The sequence below is a fragment of the Hyperolius riggenbachi genome, chromosome 5 (genome assembly GCF_040937935.1).
Source record: "Hyperolius riggenbachi isolate aHypRig1 chromosome 5, aHypRig1.pri, whole genome shotgun sequence".
NCBI lineage: Eukaryota > Metazoa > Chordata > Amphibia > Anura > Hyperoliidae > Hyperolius > Hyperolius riggenbachi.
Window position 1 is genome coordinate 414564131 of NC_090650.1, and position 17009 is coordinate 414581139.

Below are 17009 nucleotides of genomic sequence, written 5' to 3' on the forward strand. Positions count from 1 at the left end.
CTACGACGGCAGAGCACTGTGAGCCGGGCAGGAGCCGTTTTCATTGGCTCATGGCCCTGTCATTCATGTAAGCCACTCCTATTGGCTTACATTGAGTGACAGGGTCAGGAGTCGATGAAAGCGGCTCCTGACCGGCGCACAGCGCTCTGCCGTCATAGAGACAGCAGAGAGCGCACCCTGCGGCGGGGACAGAGCGGCGTGACCGGCGGGAGCGACTGATTATTGCGGCGATTTAGCATACCAGCAGCCTCTGGTCCTTAAGGAGGCAGAGGCTGCTGGTACCCAAGTGGTTAAATAAATCGGACACCGACCCAAAAACGTTATTTGGTGTGACAGGGCCCAATGAGAGGAAAATTTCCAAAAACGGACAACCTAATACCCTGACAAAGCTACTGAAAATGTTTTGCAACTGGTACAACCTGGGAGTTGAAGTGGACCTGAACTCTTGCACAGGACAGAAGGAAAGCAGAGAAATGCACCCTGTATGTATTTAGAGAGTTTAGCCTGTCTAATTCCCCCTCATCTATGTCTAATAACCACCGTAATTTGATCTCTCAGTTATGTCAGCTGAGGAATCTCCTCTGCCACGACAGAGCAGATAATTTATAAACACAGGATGTTAACCCTATGCCTACTTCCATGAAAGTAGGAATTAGACACTGCAGATTTATTGCAGGGTTTGTATCAGCTGTAACAAAGAAATGTTTTTCCTTAAAGGTTATTATGTTGTTGCTTATCTTTTACAGCAGAGAGGAAGTTCTGAGTTCAGGTCCACTTTAAACAAAACCTGATGTGTGACAGACACCCATAGTATTGCACTGTATTGAACAGTGTGAGGGCCCATTTCCACTAGAGCGATTCTGCATGCGTTTTCTGCATGCAGATTCGCAATAACCAATATAAATCAATGGGCCTGTTTCTACCCGTCAGAAATTTTGTGCGGTGGACTGTGCAGAAAAAAATCTACACAGCAGAGCCATCAGAATCCGCACACCGCAAGGCTAGTGTACGATTCACCTGTAATGTATTTAATAGGAAATTTGCGTACATTTTCGCTTAAAAGCAATGTAAAAGCGCACAGGCACCGACATGGTGAAATTTGCATACTTACAGATGCGAATCTTAACGCGTTTTCTTGTTAAAATTTGCATCCGCCGTGTGCTCCCGGTCTCCGCTTTTCCCCCCTAGCTGCTCAGCCTTTCTCACTTCCGTGTCCCTGTGTGCCTGTGATGTAATATAGGGGACACTAGGAGCGATGTGACCATTAGAGCCCCTAGTGTCCATCACCTGCAGTACGTCACACAGGGGCCCAGGACAGGAAGTGAAGACTACTCCGGGTACCAGCAGAGATCGGTTCCGTGCAGTGAACAGGTGAAAAGCAGAGTTAGTACCTGCTAACGATGTTTTCAACAATCCTTCAGGGCAAAGGTGAGACGTAGCTCCTCCCAGGAACAGGAACAGACAGCACTTCCCCTATAAAAAAAGTCACATGGTTAGTCCACCCTCAGTGCGTTTAGCCAAGTACCCGACAGGTGAACATTCCACTAACCCATAACCGTGCAACTATCAGACACAGACAATTAACACCCGGGTGGGATCGTTGCCCTGAAGGATTGTTGAAAACATCGTTAGCAGGTACTAACTCTGCTTTTTCCCCACAATCCTTCAGGGCAAAGGTGAGACGATTAACAAGTAATACAACCTCAGGGTGGGACCAATGCTTGGAGAACGTTTCTACCAACCGCCTGGTCGTGTGCAGACATTGCATCAATTCGGTAATGACAGATGAACGTAGAAAAGCTTGACCACGTTGCTGCCTTACATATTTGCTCAGGCGAAGCCCCTGCATTATTAGCCCAAGAAGCTGCCATAGCTCTAGAAAAGTGAGCTTTAAATGTAGCAGGAGCCTCACTTCCCATAACTCTGAAAGCTTCTATAATAGCTAACCTAATCCAATTAGCTATAGTAGATTTAGAAGCTATCTGACCTACAGTTTTCCCTGAAATAAAACAGATAAGGAATCGGTCTTCCAGACATCTGCAGCTCTGTTCAAGTATTCCAGAACACATCTTCTAACATCTAATGAGTGAAAAATCCTCTCTTTTCCACAACTTGGATTCACAGAGGGTAGGCAAAATAATATCCTGCGACCTGTGAAACCTAGACCTAACTTTTGGACAAAACTTTGGATCCGTCTGTAATACTAACCTATCCTGAAAATAAGGACTTTTCATAGACAAGGCCTGTAGCTCACTAACCCTTCTGGCTGTAGTGATGGCTACTAAAAATACCATCTTTAATGTAAGAAATTTAAAAGAACTGTCCCCTAGCGGCTCAAAAGGACCTTTGGACAGCCCCTCTAATACTAACGATAAATCCCAAGGAGAAACGTATGGCTTGTAAACTGGCAGTTTCCTAGATAGAGCCTTCCGAAATCTCAGTATTGGAGAGGAAGACAAGGGGATACCTGAAAAAGCAGATAAGGTAGCAATCTGCACCTTAAGCGTACTCACAAATATTTTTATCCCAACCGTCCTGGAGAAACCAGGACTGCTGGGACTGACAAGCTATCAAACTTAGAGCCAGATAACCAAAGATGGAAAGTATTCCAGTATTTCAGATAGATCCTCCTAGTAACTTCCTTACAGCTAGTAACAAATGTAGAGGCTGCCTTCTCAGATACTCCCAACTTTTTGAGTAAGGCTAATTTAAGATCCAGACTAACAGATTCAATTTTCCTGGATGCGGATGCCACAGGTTCCCTTGTAGCAGTAGATCCGGCCTGCAAGGAAGTCTCCAAGGGTCTTCTGATGCTAACCTGAGAGCTGAAAACCAGCTCCTTCTCGGTCACCAAAGTGCTATCAAAATCATCCAATTTTGACAACCTCCCCATTTGCTGATGACCGCGGGAATCAAATTGAGAGGAGGAAATGCATACAGAAGTGGAAAGTTCTACTCTTGAATGAATGCATTCACCCCCCTGCTTTGATCTCTTGGATTGAGAGAAAAAAAAAAAGTCTGAATCTGGGTATTGTCTTCTGTTGCAAACAGATCGATTGACGGTGTTCCCCATCGTTTTATGATGTCTGCGAAAACACCTCCCTGTTTAGAGACCATTCTGATGACAGAATCCTGCTTCTGTTCAGTTTGTCTGCATGTATATTGAGTGTTCCCTTGAGATGAACAGCTCTCAAGGATGACACATTCTTTTCTGCCCAAGACAAGATGTCCTCTGCTTCCTCCTGCAACAACAGGAATCGCGTGCCTCTGTTTGTTGATAAACGCTACTGCCATAACGTTGTTCGACTGGATCAGAACATTGGACTGCAACAGTATCGATTGCACCTGAAATAAAGCCAGCCTTACTATTGTTAATTCCTTTCAATTGGATAACCTTTGAGACTGATTTTGTCCATTTCCCCTGAAAGGCTCTGTGAGCTATATGAGCTCCTCAGCCCCAGGCGCTTGCATCCGTAGTTATTACGTTGTCTACAGGCCCCTTCCAAGGCCTGCCCTTCATAAGGTAGGATTCCTCCAACCACCATTGCAGAGACACACAGTTTGAGGGATTTTGACTTTGAAATCTAATGTTTGTGGACGACCGTCCCAATTTTCTAGGAGGAACCTCTGTATCTTCCTGATATGCGCTAATGCCCAGGGAACTGCCACCATCGTGGATGACATTAACCCAAACACCGACAAAATCGTTCTTAGGGAAACTTTGTCTTCCCCTTGTAATGATTTCACTGCCAAACATCTTCAGAATCTTCTTGGGAGGAAGGAAAATCATCTGTTTTACTGAATCCACTAGCATGCCAAGAAACTGAGTTCTCTGACTTGGAATTAGAGAGGACTTCTCCAGGTTGATGATCCAACCTAGGGATCGGAGATGTTCCGATACCAGATTCAAATGGATTTTCAGCTGTTTTGCTGAACTTCCTAGAATAAGCAAGTCGTCTAAATACGGAATGATTAAAATCGATTGTTCCCTTAACGGAATTAATGCTTCTCCCAGAATTTTTGTGAACATTCTTGGGGCAGAAGTGATCCCAAACAGGAGGCAAACAAACTGGTAGTGTTCTACCATCCCATTTATTCTCACTGCAAAACTTAAGAATTTTTGTGATTTTTGGTGAATCGGCATATGCCAATATGCATCTCTTAGATCCAGAGATGCCATAAAGGCCTCTGGAAACAATAACTCCCTTACTGATTCCATCCGAAAATTTTTCATAAACCGACTCAGGTTTGTTAGGTGCAGAATCAGGCACAGGATGAATTCCATTACCTTGTACAGCTCCACGGAATATGTTGGCGCTTTATAAATCAATAATAATAATAATAATAATAATTCTGTCTTAGCATGTTCTGCAATATGCTCAAAATCTCTGGAACCAGAGTGGGATCTCTTAGGGCCTTTGAGATCACAAATCTTGATGGTGGAGGAAGGGCAAACTATTTGGAAACCAAACATTATTGTCTAGCGAATAAATGGATTTTTTGACACTTTTGCCCACCTAAGAGAAAGTATCTTAGCCTTCCCCCCACCGCCTGACACGAGTCATTGGGATTCTGACTGGGACTCTAGAGCTTTAGACTTAAAGCCCCCTTTCCTGGACTTGTCAAAAGTCCACCTCCTGCCTTACGAAAAATATTGCTACCACAGTCTTCTGTTTCTTAAGCAAAACTTTATTTTTATTCAATGTTTTTTCCAAAGCTGAATCCAGTTCTGGACCAAACAACAATTCACCTGAAAAAGGGACACCACACAGCCTGTTTTTGGATGAGATATTACCATCCCATATTTTAAGCCACAAGGCTCTAATAGAAACAGAGCAATGGACCTGGCAGTAAACCTAATTGCTTCAGCAGAAGCATCTGATAAATATGCAGCAGTTTAAATGAAAATAGCAATAGAATTAAACAATTGCAAAACAGGTGCACCAGCCAGTATGTTAGCTTTGAGCTGATTAATCCACAGCTCCAAAGTTGTGGCTACACATGTAGAGGTAAAAGCCAGCCTAAACATAGCCGCACTAGCCTCCCAAGACCTTTTCAAATAAACATCCACCTTTTAATTAAGTGGATCCTTCAGCTTTGTATAATTGATTATGAATAAACAAAACAGCTACCACATCCTCAATACAGAATTTAAACTTTGAAACAGATTCAGATTCTATTTCTCTAGTGTCTGAAACTATCAACTTCAGTCACAGATACTCCAGATACAGCAACCTGAGAAGTGGATGGATTAGCATTCAATAATGAGGACTTAATTGATTCCAATGAAGCATTAATCACCTCTCTAAAGGATTCAATGTATCCTGAACAGAGTGACCCGGCTCCTCCCCTACAACCCTCTGTATGCACAACTGACAGTTTTTGCATAGGGCAACATAAAAATTGCACAAAGGGCATGTTTTATCATTAGGAGGATGCCTATGCTTATCTGCAGCAGCAGCAGATTTAGCAGAAGCCTTAGTATTGGCATAAACAACAACACAACAAGGCATGTAACTCTGCTCACACATATAGCACAATCAGCCCAGAAAGAGAAACCATTATCTCACCTTTTGGGCGGCCTGGTTGCTCTCAATCCTCTCAGCGTCTGACATGCTTCCAGCTGACACATCCAGCGCAGGACAAACTCTCTCTGAGCAACAGTGCTACAGGCCCGCGCAGCTTCCCCTTGAAACATACCTGGCCTGCCGCGAATGGATGAGTGGCGGCCCGGAAGCTGCAGAGAGAGTAATGAGCCGGCACTACAAATTGTTACTTTCGGCATACCCGCCGGAACGTACGCATCCGGACGCGGCCAAGCGTCCTAATGGCCGCAATGCGCTCCACGCTGCACATGGCCGTCGGCTTACCTCCGTCCTGCTCACTCCGCCGCAAGGCCGCCAAGGGGAACCCACGCCTTCCACTCTTGCTCTCCCTGGAAGCGGGAGAGAAAGGTAGGCAAACCCCAGGAAAGCTCCAGCCTGGGGCGCATGGCCAGACTGCCTCAGTACCACAGTCTCAGCCACCCAGAGAGATCCACCTGCAGCCCAGCACACAGGCTTCACCCAAAGGGGAGATGCCGACCTGCCTGGACGCAGGAACAAACAGCACTGAGGGTGGACTAACCATGTGACTTTTTTATAGGGGAAGTGCTGTCTGTTCCTGGGAGGAGCTACGTCTCACCTTTGCCCTGAAGGATTGTGGGGAAAAGTTCCTTCGCGTCAGTCGCCAAATTGAGCGCTGCTAGCAGCCCAGACTGACCACAATTCCAGATGGAAATCGCTCGACTGAGCAAGTCCAACGCAGCACCAATTTCTCTCTGATTCAATCAGAGTGACTGAATCAAGTATATATCGACAGGAGATATTGATGAGTGTATGGCCTGCTTAAAAGAAACCAGAGATGTGAGACCTATGGAAGCTGTTATATTTATTTTCTTTTAAACCAGGGCTGTGGAGTCGGTACAAAAATCATCCGACTCCAATTCCGACTCCTCAGTTTATGAAACCAACGACTCCTCGACTCTAATGCCCTGTTTGAAACAATGCCAGTTGCCTGCCATCCTGCTGATCTTTCTGGTCAGTAGATAAGGTTGAAGAGTGGGCTCGCACACCAGCTTCTCAGTAGAGCAAGAGAGTCGTTTATTAATCCATCATATGTCAAATACACAGCATGACAATTGTTTCGGGGCCACTGTGGGTCCCCTTCATCAGATATGTGCAGACAAACCGTTTGTCTGCACTTATCTGATGAAGGGGACCCACAGTGGCCCCGAAACAATTGTCATGCTGTGTATTTGACATATGATGGATTAATAAACGACTCTCTTGCTCTACTGAGAAGCTGGTGTGCGAGCCCACTCTTCAACCTTATTTACAAGTATTGGATGTTTGCTTAGCATCCAGGACTCAGCACCCTATCTGTGAAGACGGAAAGGTGTGCCGCTCCTACCCTTGTTGTTTCTGGTCAGTAGGGTCTAAATCACACACCTGAAACAAGCATGCAGCTAATCTTGCCAGATTTGTCAGACCTCAGACCTGCATGCTTGTTCAGGGTCTATGGCCTAAAGTTTTAGAGGCAGAGGACAGGCTGCCAGGCAATGTGCATTCTTTAAAAAGAAACAAACATGTCAGTCTCCATATTCCTCTCACCTCAGGTTCACTTTAACCAGCCTGGCGTTCTATTAAGATCGCCAGGCTGGCAACCGGACGTTGTTTTTTTTTTTTAAATAAAAAAACTATTGCATGCAGCCAACTGAAAGTTGGCTGCATGAAAGCCCACTAGAGGGCGCTCCTAATGCGTACTTCTGATCGCCTCAGGCGATCAGAAGTAACAAGAAAGGCCGCCTGACGTCAGCCGCCTCCGATCCAGCCCTTAGCGCTGGCCGGAACTGTTTGGTCCGGCTGCGCTGGGCTCGGGCTGCTGGGGGGGGGGGGGGGGGGGGGGGGACACGACTCCCTTTCGCCGCTGCACGCGGCTATCAGGTAGCACACGCGGCTGGCAAAGTGCCGGCTGCGTGTGCTCCTTTTTATCTTATTAAAATCGGCCCAGCAGGGCCTGAGCGGCAGCCTCCGGCGGTAATGGACGAGCTGAGCTCGTCCATACCGCCCAGCTGGTTAAAGGAGTTCTGAGGTGATTTACCTTAAGTTAACATACATACACTGGCCTCCAGAATATTACCATGAGGACTGTGTCCTGCCACGCACCACTGTTCTTTAGTAATTCGTCCTGGGCTAAGCCCCGACCCCCTTTGGGCCGTGAACTTTGACATGGAAGCAGTATTTTCTGCACATGTGCAGTTCTGGCCTTCCCCTGCATGCGCAGTTCGATCCTCCAGGAGCCTTTGGCCCCGTTTCCAGCATTGTGAGCGCATGCGTGCCACAGCATCCTGGAGTATAAAACTACACATACAGTGGAAGGCCAGAACTGCGCATGTGCAGAAAATACTGCTTTCTTGTCATAGTTCCCGACCCAAGGGGGGGTGTGGAGGGAATCGGGCCGAATTACTAAAGAACAGTTAACTTAAAGAGACTCCGTAACAAAAATTGCATCCTGTTTTTTATCATCCTACAAGTTCCAAAAGCTATTCTAATGTGCTCTGGCTTACTGCAGCACTTTCTACTGTCACAGTCTCTGTAATAAATCAATGTATCTTTCCCCTGTCAGACTTGTCAGCCTGTGTCTGGAAGGCTGCTAAGTTCTTCAGTGTTGTGGTTCTGCTATGAACTTCCCCCTTCCAGGCCCCTCTATGCACACTGCCTTGTGTATTATTTAGATTAGGGCAGCTTCTCTCTTCTCTTTTACAAGCTGGATAAATCATCCTCTGAGCTGGCTGGGCTTTCACATACTGAAGAATTACAGACAAGGGCAAAGCTGTTTGCAGGAAGAAATGAGCAGCCTGAAACTTCAGTGCATGAGAACTGCAGGGGGAAAGAAACACACAAATGATCTCTTGAGATTAAAAAGGAAGGCTGTATACAGCCTGCTTGTGTATGGATGTATTTTCTATGTGTGGACATACTGTACATCAACCTACTTCCTGTTTTGGTGGCCATTTTGCTTGTTTATAAACAAACTTTTTAAAACTGTTTTTAACCACTTTTAATGCGGCGAGGAGCGGCGAAATTGTGACAGAGGGTAATAGGAGATGTCCCCTAATGCACTGGTATGTTTACTTTTGTGCGATTTTAACAATACAGATTCTCTTTAAGGAATTTCACCTCGGAAATTCTTCAATGCTCGAGAATTTTCAATAGTGTGCAGCATCGAGGGATCGATCTGTTTGCCACATTGGGTGGCAATCTAAACATTTATGGGGACTTTTAGGCTCAGTCTACTTTAGGGGACCCAACAGAAAACCTCAAAAGGAAATTCAGCTAATGTCATTGGACGGAAAGCGCCCTCTTAAACTGCTAGGTTTCCAATAGGTTGTAGCAAACAACACCCACACTATTCAGCCAATCACAACGCTTTGTGCTGAAAGTGCGTGCTGTGATAGGAGAACTGTTCCCTATGAGGTTTCCTGCTGGGTCCCCTAAAGTAGACTAGCACTCAGTTTTATGCACCAAGGTATCTGAGTCTTTGCTTATTAAAAACTTTAGTTGTAAAATACAAAGCATGTTCATGTGGGATTCTTGGTGAGTTCAGAGTTTCCCAGCTGATGCAATCTAAGAAAATCTCTCACTAGAGTATCAATGGCCAAAGATTTCTCTGCAACGCCTTTTTCTAACGTGAGTAGATTATTAGAGGCAGGGCTGTGGAGTCAGTTCAAATATCACCCGACTCACTCCTCAGTTTATGAAACCACCGACTCCAGGTACCCAAAATTGCTCCGACTCCACAGCCCTGATCAGAGGTGATAAAGATGAGAGATTATGGAGCAAATGATGGTACCCACAGTTTTCATCAGAGGCAGAAGACAAATTAAAATGCAGAAGTGACATCGGCCCATCTAAAGACCCATCCAGACAACAAGAAAAACTATTGCCCAAAACAATTACTCATTCAGTCTCATATCTGCAAAGGCTCCCCTCCAGCACAGTGGCTTAGCTAGTGGCTAGCACTCTCGCCTTGCAGCACTGGGTCCCCAGTTCTGTTTGGGTTTCCTCCAGTCACTCTGATTTCCTCCCACATCCCAAAAACATACAGATAAATTAATTGGCTTCCCCCTAAAAACTGGCCCTAGACTACGATACATACATAGACATAGGACTATGGCAAGGATTAGATTGTGAGCTCCTCTGAGGGACAGTTAAGTGACAAGACAATATACTCTGTACAGCGCTGCGGAAGATGTCAGCGCTATATAAATACTAAATAATAAAATAAATTATAATCTTCTGCAATCAGCCACAATGGCATTTGTATCCCTGCTGCTTCTTTCTCCCTTCCCTGGCACAAGTATATGTCACTAAGCAGAGGCCATCATATAAGTCTGTATGGAGGAAACCTTGCCAGCTAGCATTCAAAATCATGATCATATCAAGCAATATTTTTTACTTTCAGGGGCCACACGGTGGCTAAGTTGTAGGCTTTCACCTTTCAATACTAGAGCCACGGGTTCAAATCACAGTGAGGACATTGCCTGTATTAAGTCTCTGTGTTGCCCCCGCTTTCTTCACACATCTCTAAAACATACTGTTAGATCAGGGGTGTCAAACTCAAATAGACAGAGGGCCGAAATAAAAAACTTATACAAGGTCGAGGGACAACAGTCATATTTAACCCCCTCCCCCATTTGGAATGATCGCACAGCACCTGACAATTTGCACTGCATGCTATAGCCACTGTGGGGGGGGGGGGATAAAAAACCCTTAGTATAAGTAGGTAGGTAGGTAGACAGGCATAGGTGCACCCAGTATACGTTAGTCAGGCATAGGTACACTCAGTGTATAGGTTAGCTAGGTAAATGCTCCCAGTATAGTTAGCTAGGTAGGTGCCCAGTATAGGTTAGTCAGGCATAGGTACACTCAGTATAGGTTAGTTAGGTAAGTGCCCCCAGTATAGGTTAGCTAGGTAAATGCTCACAGTATAGGTTAGCTAGGTAAATGCAGGGCTGTGGAGTCGGTCCAAAAATCCACCGACTCCGACTCCTCAGTTTAGGATTCCACCGACTCCGACTCCTCGACTCCGACTCCTCTAATTTGCATATTACAATTTTGTTGATTGAAAGTATGTAACATGAAATTCATCTCTTAACTGCCAACGCTTAGGAATTTTACAAGACAACTGAAGTGAGAAGGATATGTAGACTACTATATTTATTCCCTTTAGACTAAAACTAGTCCTTGGTAAGAGTACTCGTAAAAGGTACAAACCGGAACAAAGAACATCTATCAGGCCCTAGGCAATGTAAGTGTGGGTACATGTAAGAATGATGTGCAGGTACTCTGCAGGGGAATGAGGAGATTGTAAACAGACAACACCTCTGTATTCAATGTGCACAGCATTCTCAGTGGATTCCCTGCAGCTCTGTGGGGAGTGCATATGTAGAGTATAGTACTACTGTGTAACAAAGTAAACCTGAGACAGATGAAATTAAAGTTTTATACATACCTGGGGCTTCCTTCAGCCCCATTCAGGCTAATCAGTCCCTCGCTGTCCTCCTCCACCACCTGGATCTTCTGCTATGGGTCCAGGTACTTGAGCCAGTCGGGCGTAGTGCGTATGCACACACTCCGCCGCCAGGAGCGTACTACACCTGCGCAGCACTATTGCGCAGGTGCAGAATGTTCCTGGCTGTGGGAGCGGCATGCGGCCGGACATCGCTGACTGGCTGAATTACCAGGACTCGTAGCAGAAGATCCGGGTGGTGGAGGACAGCGAGGGACTGATTAGCCTGAAGGGGGCTGGAATAAGTATGTATAAAACTTTACTTTTCATCCGTCTCAGTTACCCTTTAATTTGTAGTCACCAAACCAAATTTTAACAACATATCAAATTATTTGATTTCATCAGCAAAAAGAGTGCATACATTTGAATAAATCAGCATCAATGCAGAATTATTTCCATCTCATTGACCATCTCTAATAGTGACACAGCTACACATCAGGCTTTATTCTTACAGCATAGATGTTATTTAGTATATATAAGAGATTCCTGCGTCCGACTCCACGACTCCGACTCCACAGCCCTGGGTAAATGCCACCAGTGTAGGTTAGCTAGGTAGGTGCCCAGTATAGTTAGCTAGGTAAATGCCTTTAATATAGGTTAGCTAGGTAAATGCTCCCAGTATAGGTTAGCTAGGTAAATGCTCCCAGTATAGGTTAGCTAGGTAAATGCTCCCAGTATAGGTTAGCTAGGTAAATGCTCCCAGTATAGGTTAGCTAGGTAGGTGCCCAGTACAGGTTAGCTAGGTAGGTGCCCAGTACAGGTTAGCTAGGTAGGTGCCCAGTACAGGTTAGCTAGGTAGGTGCCCAGTACAGGTTAGCTAGGTAGGTGCCCAGTATAGGTTAGCTAGGTAGGTGCCCAGTAATTAGCATCCACCTCCTTCCACAGCCGCCGCTCCATTACCTCCTGGAGTCGGAGGCCCATCCTGCATCAGTGTTCTCCCCAGAATTATTTTCCAGCCGGGTGGCATGAAATAGTAGCCGGGTGGCATGAAAAAGCAGCCGGGTGGGTAGAGATGAAAATGCAGGGCAACTGCTTACAGCATAGGAGGTGGTGAGGAGGTGAGCCAATGACAGTCGGGTGGTCACCAAATCTGGCCGGGTGGAGCACCCGGCTAAAAGAGCCTGGGGAGAACACTGCGCATTGAAGTCCGCTCCCCCGATCCTTTTCGCTGCATGCCTGGTGGCGCGGCATGCAGTACAGGTATCAGCAGTGACGCTAATGGCCCATACTCACGGGCTGCAAAAGTGGCCTGTCGCCAGCACACGTGAGCATGTGGGCGACAGACCAGCGACAGCTCGTTGCCAGGTCCCTCCGCGTACACACGCGGAAGAGGGACCAGCAGCGCGACGGAAGCTGTCGCCGACGTTCCTCCTCCCCCCGCTGGAAGCTCCATATACTTCAATGGAGGTTGCTGTCACTAGTCCGCGTACTCACTTGCGGCGGAGTTGCGGCGGCAACTGTCGCCATGCGATTGAAACTTTCAATTGCCTGGCGACATCAGCGACGGGCGACAGTTCGGGGTGCGCGCCCGTGCAACGCCGCATACTCACGGGCGACCTGTCGCCGCAACACGCGCGCGCCGCGTGTTGCGGCGACAATTGTAGCCCGTGAGTATGGGCCATAAGACAGAAGAGCGGCTCCCCAGATAACATTGCGTATACAGGAAGTACTTCCTGTATACACACCTAATATAACGGAGCCGCTCTGCTGTCATCCCGTCACAGCTGATTCCTGTGCTGCATGTCCGGCGGACTTCAGTGCAGGACGGGCCGCCGACTCCAGGAGGTAATGGAGCAGCGGCCAAGGAGGAAGAGAGCCCATCCTCCAGACGCATCCAGGGGCGGAGCAAAGGAGTGATAGAGCGTAGCCACGCTCTATCACTAGTACAGGAGGGAGGGCAGCGCAAGCCTCCCGACCACAAAAAAAATGCAAGAAAACATGAGCAAGAGGGGGCGGAGCCAGGAGCATGGCCGCGGGCCAAAATCAATGTTAATTATAAAAGCACTGGCGGGCCAAATTTTATGGTGCTGCGGGCCAAAGTTTGACACGTGTTTAAGATTATTCTTTTTTTTTATCCCACATTGGCCCTAGGCTGGTCGGAATTAGCGATGAATGATAAATATGACTTTACCATAGTTATTAAATGGAGACTGGAGTTAGGAGGGTCTGAACTGGAGCTTTGCATGGCGCTGATCAGCTTTGGGAGTCAATCAGCGTTCTCTCCAGGCTCTTTTAGTCGGGTGTCCCACCCAGCTAAATTTTGGTGAGCAAGTGTCTATCATCAAAGACAGAAAATCAGCGCCAAGGGGATTAATAGTTCGATCGCTGCTGAGAAAAGACAAGTCCAAAAGTCCACACACAAACTATTAAAAAGTCAACGCAGATCATAAGTGAAACCACTGTTTCACAATCAAGCATATTTCACCAAAGTGGTCATTCAATTCTTATATCCAAGTGGTAGACCGTCATCCAAAGGACTAGAGGGAGCTTACCAACTGCTGACAACCCACGTTATAAGGTTGTAGGTCTCGCTTTCAGTGGTAAAAGGGGACAAGGAGCCGCCCATGGTCCAAGATTTCCAAAAATCCTTATATTAGTTCAGGCACACCATCCGGAAGATCAACGCCAATAAAGCATGCAAATAAACGGTAGATCTAAGTGTAACCCGTTTATTAAAAACCATAGCACATAGCCATAAAAAAAATGAATAAAATTCAATAAAACTTACATACGGGGCCCAAGCAATGGGAACCCCGAGACAATTTTGCGCTTGTATGCTGGTCCACAACCAGTAAAACAGTATAAAAGGTGCCACCTGTCTCCTTCCCAAGCGGTTTCGCAGTCTTGCGTCATCAGGTTTGCCTAATTATCCTCTTCCGCCCTAAACATGTTGTGATATCGTCTGCACTGATTACAGCTCCTGAGTGCCGTGTCCTCCTTTGCTTTCGGTGATAGGGCATTGGGGGTTCCCAGTGACAGGGCAGGGTGTCGGGGTGCCCGGTGGCATGGTGTCACAGTCCCTGGTGACAGGGTGTCATGGTTCCCCGTGACAACGCAGGGTGTCCGGTGGCAGGGTGTCACAGTCCCTGGTGACAGGGTGAGTACATTTGAAATTGGCGCCGGTAGACTTGGGCGCAGGATACAGCGGTATATGGCTGATCCTGCTTCTGCACAAGTCCGGGCTGATTTAATTACTATTCCCCCTCCAGGCCGCCATGGATAGTGGGGGAATGAAATAATTCGGCTTCCAGCGATTGCTGGAGGCCGAATTATTATGTTTTTAAGCAACCTCGGCTCCGTCTTCTGAAGGAGCCGACGTTACTCACTGAGCGCTTCAATAGGAGTGATTCCTATTGAAGTCTATGGAGGCGCCGGCTGCGCCCAAATCTAGCAGCGCTAAAAAGCACTGCTCCGGTCAGGGTTCTTGGTGATAGGGCCCAGTGACAGGGCAGGTGTCGGGGTGCCCAGTGGCAGCGTTCCCTGTGACAGCGCAGGGTGGCAGGGTTCCCTGTGACAGCGCAGGGTGGCAGGGTTCTTGGTGATAGGGCACCGGGCGTTCCCAGTGACAGAGCAAGGTGTCAGTTTGCCCAGTTACAGGGTGTCACAGTCCCTGGGACAGCGCAGGGTGTCGGGGGGCACCGGTGACAGCGCAGGGTGTCGAGGGGAACCTGCATCAGGGTGTTGGGATCACCGGTGACAGCGCAGGGCGTCGGGGGGCACCAGGGACAGCGCAGGGCGTCGGGGGAACCTGCATCAGGGTGTCGGGGGGCACCGGTGACAGGGCAGGGTGTCAGTGTTACCAGCAGTAGCAAGCAGGGATTCCCCCCTGTGATGGCTGTACAGTGGGTAATGGGCAGCAGCACATATGCAGTGAGTAAGGTGGGGTATTCCCTGTGCTGGGAGTACCGCCTGATACTGGTGTAGGAAGCCGTTGGATGAGGCACGGGGCGCACACGGGTGACTCTCGTACATGAATACCTGGAACTTGTGCAGGAAGTAGTCGGGCCACAGGATGAGGTAGACCGGGGAGATGAGGCCCAGCTTCCCCAGCAGAGGCACGGCGATGGACGCGCTGAACCAGTAGCGGGTGATGAGCGGGATGCTGCGGAACCAGTCCCCGAGGTCGGACATGGCGGACACACCGGGCCCGGCACCTGCGGCCTCTACGCGACGTCACGTGTCCGCACTGACGTGGCCAATCCGAATTCGGCCGCGGCGGATAGCACGGCTCCGCCCCTCCGCGCTGTCATCCGATGGCCCCACCCTCCTCAGGCAGCTACCTAAAGGAAGGAGGGCGTGTTACGCGGTGCGCGTAAACCGAGGGGCGGAGCCAGATGCAGTGTCACCACGTGACTGGAGCTAATCAGTTGTTTATATAAATCATGTGACACCAGTGGGCTGTGATGTCACACTGGCACGTCTGCATAGAAGGAACAGGGAACCTGCGAGCAGAGTAGCATCTTCCATGTGGCTCAGATTTCTAAGAAATCTGACCTATAAGTAATTTGTTTACATTGCATTTATAGGTGTAGAGTAATGTACCTGGCACTAGAAGACAAAGTTTAAAAATAAAATAAAAAAAATCATAACTGGGCAAGACAATTTTTTTCCAGGGGTATGCCTGCTATCCTCTACAAAGAAGGAACTACTCAAGGATACAAGTTCAGCAAACACCCAGGGCCGGATTTAGGCCAAGGCCGCCTAGGCCATGGCCTAGGGCACCAAAGGAGCAAGGGCGGGTGGGCAACAGGCTATACAAGTGCAACATTTTCAAGTGTGCAAATGCTGCAGTGCATGGAGATCAGGCAATCGCCTATTCGCAGTAGTCTTCTGCCAGCATCCTGTGCAGTGTCAGCACTGCTCTCTGTGCAAGTTGGTGTTGTAGTGGGTGGCTATGGACTCGAGCAGCATTTCAGAGTTGCAAGCAGAGGAAGTTGAATAGCAGCTGTCGTTCACTCACATCTCTGCTAGTCGCCAGCGTAGAAGCTTCCTCTTCCCCTCTGTCTCCATCAGCTGCTGCTGTGCATCTGTCCCTCCAACCAGCATCTCTCACTTGTGCCTCGCTGACATGTTACCAGCAAGTCACTTGATTCCTATTATGTGACTCACTGGCCAGCGAGTCAAATGTGAGAGGCACTGGTTGGAGGGACAGATGTACAGAAGCGGCCACTTATACTGGAGGGGGAGGGGAGTCATCAGGCCTACTTATACTAAATGGAAGGGGGGAGAAGTCATCTGGTTACCTATACTAAAGGGAAGCGGGGAGGAGTCATCTGGATACCTATAATCGAGGGAAGGGGGAGGGATCATCTGGCTACCTATACTGAAGGGGGGTGGCTGGTGACAATGGCCCTGGGCAGAAAAGAATACAAATCCGGCCCTGCAAACACACCAGAGGTGTGCTCGCCGGTCGCTCGCAACAAAAATTGCACTAACCTCCCAGCCACAGATGGAACTTACCGCTCCTCCCGCGCTGTTTTTTACACTTCCTATAGCGCCCAGTGCAGGCCCGGATTTTAGAGATGGGAAGTTCGGATCTTTTCAATGATCCGGATGATTCGAATCGGATCATTGAAGAGATCCGGATCTTTGATCCGAATCTCGGATCATTTTACTACCGGAAGCATTCGGGGGTGAAATGAACAGCAGGACAGGTCTGTGGACAGGAGAAGGGGAGGGAGTGGACACACAGAGAAGGGGAGAAGATGGACAGAGGGCAGGGAGTGGACAGAGATGGGAGGAGGGACGAGCAGAGAGCAGAAATGTTTGCACGTAATACCCACATGCTGAAGTCATATGCTTTACATATATTTCACCTATATGTTCATCTGTACACTTTGAAAGAAAACGTCCTACAGTGAAAGAAAGCATTCCCAGAAGTGAAGTGCAGCTGTTTA

General features: G+C 47.8%; 1 protein-coding gene across 1 annotated transcript in view; it reads right to left on the reverse strand.

The window, feature by feature from the left end:
- DERL1 (derlin 1) overlaps positions 1–15375 on the reverse strand; it is a 39218-nt gene extending 23843 nt beyond the window's left edge. The window contains exon 1 of the mRNA XM_068237980.1: positions 15091–15375. Coding sequence (XP_068094081.1) covers positions 15091–15243 — 153 coding nt within the window. The 5' untranslated portion in view covers positions 15244–15375. The remainder of the gene's footprint in view (positions 1–15090) is intronic.
- Positions 15376–17009: the final 1634 nt, after the last annotated feature.